The sequence below is a fragment of the Nerophis lumbriciformis genome, linkage group LG25 (assembly GCF_033978685.3).
Source record: "Nerophis lumbriciformis linkage group LG25, RoL_Nlum_v2.1, whole genome shotgun sequence".
Lineage (NCBI taxonomy): Eukaryota > Metazoa > Chordata > Actinopteri > Syngnathiformes > Syngnathidae > Nerophis > Nerophis lumbriciformis.
The window spans coordinates 31130803-31136802 of record NC_084572.2 but is presented as its reverse complement, the minus strand read 5'-3'; the positions used below and the strand labels follow the sequence as shown (position 1 = coordinate 31136802).

The following is a 6000-nucleotide window of genomic DNA, read 5'->3' as shown; positions in this document are numbered from 1 at the left end:
CATTTTATTTCCCTTCTATTTACCGTATTTTACCTTTTATTTCCCTTGTATTTACCATCTTTTACTTTGTATTTACCTTATATTTACCTTTTCTTCATGCTTTATTTACCGTCTTTTACTTTTTCTTTACCTTTTATTTACCGTCTTTTACCTTTTATTTACCTTCTTTTTACCATGTTTTACCTTGTATTTACCTTCCGTTTACAGTCTTTTACCTTTTCTTTACCTTTTACTTACCGTCTTTTGCCTTTTATTTACCTTGTATTTACCTTGTATTTACCGTCTTTTACCTTTTATTTACCTTCAATCAATCAATGCCCTAAATCCGGAGTGTCTCAAAGGGCTGCACAAGCCACAAGGACATCCTCGGCTCAGATCCCACATCAGGGCAAGGAAAAACTCAACCCAATGGGACGATAATGAGAAACCTTTTATTTACCTTCTATTTACTGTCTTTTCTTTTTATTTACCTTGTATTTACCGTCTTTTACCTTTTATTTACCTTCTATTTACCGTGTTTTACCTTATATTTACCTATTTACCATCTTTTACCTATTATTTATCTTCCATTTACCGTCTTTCCCCTTCTATTAATCTTTTAGTTTCTATTTACCTTGTTTTTATCTTATTTTAGATTTCTATGTTTTTATTTGAGCTTATTTGACCCTGTTTTTACTTAGTTTTACCATTTTTTACCTTCTTTAACTTCTATTTACATTATTCTATTTACTTAACTATTTTACCTTCTATTTACTTTTTACCTCATTTGACCTTTGATTTACCTCAATTTAACTTATTTGCTTTCTATTTACCTTCTTTTACCTTTCTGCCTTCTATTTAACCTTTTATCTTCTATTTACCTTCATTTATCTTTTTTTTAAATCTCCCATTTACTTATTTTGCCCTTTTCCCCTCTTTACCTTATTTTACCTTATATATACTTTCTATTTATCTTCTTTTAGATCCTATTTATCTTTTTTAATTTATTTGACATTTTAAAAGTATTTTTTTTACCTTCTTTTACATTTGATTTTCCTTCTTTTACCCATTATTTACCTTCTATTTACCTTTAACCTCCTTTTATCATCTGTTTACCTTCTTATACCTTTTTTACCCTTCTTACCTTTTATTTACCTTCTATAAACCTATTTCCCATCTTTTACCTTGTATATACCTTCGATTTACTCTTTACCTTCTTTTACCATCTTTTACTTTTTATGTAACTTAGTTTTCTTTCTTTTACCTTTTATTTACTTTCTAACTACCTTCTTTTACCTTCTATTTAACGTTTTTACCTTACTTTGCCATCTATTGACCTTCTGTCAACCTTTGACCTTATTTTACTTTCTATTTAACTTGTTTTACCTTCTTTTGTGTGGTCCGTATTTAATAAATTGTTATAAGTTACACTAATTAAATGATTATTGGAAGCGACAGAATATACGTCGAAGCTCTTACCTAGTAGAAGGAATAGATGCAGGCCTGATATAATGTGATGTAGTGTAATGTAATGTACTGTAGTGTAGTGTAATGTAATGCAATGTAATGTAGTGTAATGTAATGAAGTGTAATGTAATGTAGTGTAATGTAATCTAGTGTAATGTAATGTAGTGTAATGTACTCTAGTATAATGTAGTGTAATGTAATGTAGTGTAATGTACTCTAGTATAATGTAGTGTAATGTAATGTAGTGTAATGTACTCTAGTATAATGTAATGTAATGTAATGTAATACAGTGTAATGTAATGTACTCTAGTGTAGTGTAGTGTAATGTAATGTAGTGTAATGTAATGCAATGTAGTGTAATGTAATGTAGTGTAGTGTAATGTAGTGTAATGTAATGTAGTGTAGTGTAGTGTAATGTAATGTAGTGTAATGTACTCTAGTATAATGTAATGTAATGTTGTGTAATGCAATGTAATACAGTGTAATGTAGTGTAGTGTAATGTAATGTAGTCTAGTGTAATGTAATGTAGTGTAATGTAATCTAGTGTAATGTAATGTAGTGTAGTGTAATGTAATGTAATACAGTGTAATGTAATCTAGTGTAATGTAATGTAGTGTAATGTACTGTAATGTAGTGTAATGTACTGTAGTGTAATGTACTGTTGTGTAGTGTAATGTAATGTAGTGTAATGCAATGTAATGTAATGTAATGTCGTGTAATGTAGTGTAATGTAATGTAATGTAATACAGTGTAATGTAATCTAGTGTAATGTAATGTAGTGTACTGTAATGTAATGTACTGTACTGTAATGTAATCTAGTGTAATGTAATCTAGTGTAATGTAGTGTAGTGTAATGTAATGTAGTGTAATGTAATGTAGTGTAATGTAGTGTAATGTAATGTAGTGTAGTGTACTGTAATGTAATGTACTGTACTGTAATGTAATCTAGTGTAATGTAATCTAGTGTAATGTAGTGTAATGTAATGTAGTGTAATGTAGTGTAATGTAATGTAGTGTAATGTAATGTAAGGAACACTACATTCGACAGTAAGTGCTTGAGTGTCTTGACTTTTCCGTACATTCTATGAATATGTTGGTGGTGCTGTACTCGCCTGTTGGGGTAGATGGTGTTGAGGCGCGTGGCGTGGCTGGTGCAGGTGGAGGCCAGCGACAGCGTGTCGTCATGGTAACAGCAGGGCCGGTCCAGGGCCCGCAGGTGCAGCAGCTCGTCGGAGCGCGTGAACGCAGGGTTGTCCATGGAGTCGGCCGAGCCCGCCGTGGAGCGCTGCCAGAATCGAGCTGAGAGCTCGTCAAAGTGGTTGAACCTGCGGTAGCTGGTGAGTAAATAACACGCCATTTAGTAAACAACTTGATTTTCATGCTGCACTTTTCTACAACCTACTTTATTATCCAACTAAATATATAATTTGGCCAATATTGTGCATCAATGTTCCCTTCAAGGTTTCATGCTGCAGATTCCGATACTGATCATCCATGAGTGATATCGGCCGATACCAATTACATGTACATTTTACAATGTATTTATGGTGATATTGACAGTTGAACAATATAAAGATAAAACAGTTAAAGTACCAATGATTGTCACACACACACTAGGTGTGGCGAAATGAGTCTCCTCATTTGACCCATCACCCTTGATCACCCCCTGGGAGGTGAGGGGAGCAGTGAGCAGTAACAGTGGCCGTGCCCGGGAATAATCTTTGGTGATTTAACCCCCAATTCCAACCCTTGATACTGAGTGTCAAGCAGGAAGGCAACGGCTCCCATTTGTATAGTCTTTGGTATGACTCGGCCTACACATCTCAGGGCGGATTTTCCTTATTCTACTTTATTACATACAATTGTTGGAGCAAAACAAAGTCAAAAGTACACAATAACTACACAAAAGCAAAAACTACAAGTACTCATCTAAATCCTCTGGTTTTTGCTCTCAAAGTCCTCCTGTCTCCAGGGAATTATTCCCTGAGTTTGTAAACATGAATGCAATTATTTTGAGGAAATGAAATAATCGATCTGATCACGCTAGTATCAATCATATACCGATACTACCCTTAGTATCGACAACACCAATTTATGGATCATTCCGCTCTCCTCTTACGTATCGTACGTACTAGGGATGTCCGATAATGGCTTTTTGCCGATATCCGATATTCCGATATTGTCCAACTCTTTAATTACCGATACCGATATCAACCGATACCGATATCAACCGATATATACAGTCGTGGAATTAACACATTATTATTCCTAATTTGGACAATCAGGTATGGTGAAGATAAGGTACTTTAAAAAAAAATTAACAAAATAAAATAAGATAAATAATAAGGGCGAGAACCAAGTCCGAGTCCATGGTTCCCATCTCCGGGTTGGGGAGGAGACCTTGCCCCAAGTGGAGGAGTTCAAGTACCTCGGAGTCTTGTATACGAGTGAGGGAAGAGTGGATGGTGAGATCGACAGGCGGATCGGTGCGGCGTCTTCAGTAATGCGGACGCTGTATCGATCCGTTGTGGTGAAGAAGGAGCTGAGCCGGAAGGCAAAGCTCTCAATTTACCGGGCGATCTACGTTCCCATCCTCACCTATGGTCATGAGCTTTGGGTCATGACCGAAAGGACAAGATCACGGGTACAAGCGGCCGAAATGAGTTTCCTCCGCCGGGTGGCGGGTCTCTCCCTTAGAGATAGGGTGAGAAGCTCTGTCATCCGGGGGGAGCTCAAAGTAAAGCCGCTGCTCCTCCACATGGAGAGAAGCCAGATGAGGTGGTTCGGGCATCTGGTCAGGATGCCACCCGAACGCCTCCCTAAGGAGGTGTTTAGGGCACGTCCAACCGGTAGGAGGCCACGGGGAAGACTCAGGACACGTTGGGAAGACTATGTCTCCCAGCTGGCCTGGGAACGCCTCGGGATCCCCCGGGAGGAGCTGGACGAAGTGGCTGGGGAGAGGGAAGTCTGGGCTTCCCTGCTTAGGCTGCTGCCCCCGCGACCCGACCTCAGATAAGCGGAAGAAGGTGGATGGATGGATGGATGGAAGATAAATAAATTAAAAACATTTTCTTGAATAAAAGAAAGTAAAACAATATAAAAACAGTTACATAGAAACTAGTAATGAATGAAAATGAGTAAAATGAACTGTTAAAGGTTAGTACTATTAGTGGACCAGCAGCACGCACAATCATGTGTGCTTACGGACTGTATCCCTTGCAGACTGTATTAATATATATTGATATATAATGTAGGAACCAGAATATTAATAACAGAAAGAAACAACCCTTTTGTGTGAATGAGTGTAAATGGGGGAGGAAGGTTTTTTGAGTTGGTGCACTAATTGTAAGTGTATCTTGTGTTTTCTATGTTGATTTAATAAAAAAAAACAACCAAAAAACGATACCGATAATAAAAAAAACGATACAGATAATTTCCGATATTATTATTATTGGACATCTCTAGTACGTACGTATTGTTGTTATATTATCCTCTCTCGAACTATAATTAATCTACATAATCATTTCCTGGTAACATCTGCTTACTTCCATCTACACTTCTTAAACTTTACTAAAGCACTCATTTCTTCTGTTCTTTCATGCGAGCTTAGCGGTCAGCTTAGCTACCATCATGTCTGCTCCTGGCTTTCTCTCAACGTGTAACGTTGTCCTCCAGTGATAACGATACTTAAGGATCTACCCCAGTCTGCTGACATGCAACCCTTGATGCTGAGTGTCAAGCAGGGAGGTAATGGGTCCCATTTTTATAGTCTTTGGTATGACTCACGACTTACCGATCTCGGGGCGGACACTCTAGCCACAAGGCCACTGAGCAGGAATGATAAGCAAATTCCCCTTTAAAATGTGTGCATTAGTTTAAAACAAATAAAACATTTAAAAAACTGTCTGCTGTTTGCCGCCAAACAGAGCAGAGCACACACTATTGCAAAAACTACATTTGCGCATTTAAAGTTCCTAACCCTCCATGCCACAGGTGCCAAACTTAAGGCCTGGGGGCCAGCTCTGGCCCGCCACATCATTCTATGTGGCCTGCGAAAGCCTGGAAAAAATGGGTTTCAATAAAATACTTATTTAATTTTTTTTTACTAAATGCATTTGTTCTTTCAATTTTGACAGTAAAAATGCATATTTTAAACTTTAATATTATCTGACTACCGTATGCCAATTATACTATTATATGCTGTATTGCAAAACTATTTTTGTGAGATAAAAACAAATAGTTAAATATTATTATATGCTGTATTGCAAAACTATTTTTGTGAGATAAAAACAAATAGTTAAATATCTGCTTGTCACCTTTATTTATGATTTTAAAGCAAGTTATACCGTATTTTCCGCACTATTAGCCGCACCTAAAAACCACAAATTTACTCAAAAGCTGACAGTGCGGCTTTTAACCCGGTGCGCTTTATATATGGATTAATATTACGATTCATTTTCATAAAGTTTCGATCTCGCAACTTCGGTAAACAGCCGCCATCTTTTTTCCCGGTAGAACAGGAAGCGCTTCTTCTTCTACGCAAGCAACCGCCA

At 37.0% G+C, this 6000-nt stretch overlaps 1 protein-coding gene across 5 annotated transcripts in view; it reads right to left on the bottom strand.

Moving 5' to 3' along the window:
- Positions 1–6000, bottom strand: part of LOC133622034 (uncharacterized) — a 29559-nt gene that overhangs the window by 2901 nt on the left and 20658 nt on the right. For all 5 annotated transcript variants that reach the window (XM_061984560.1, XM_061984562.1, XM_061984563.1 and 2 more), the window contains one exon: positions 2560–2781. In XM_061984560.1, the coding sequence (XP_061840544.1) occupies positions 2560–2781 (222 nt within the window). The remainder of the gene's footprint in view (positions 1–2559; positions 2782–6000) is intronic.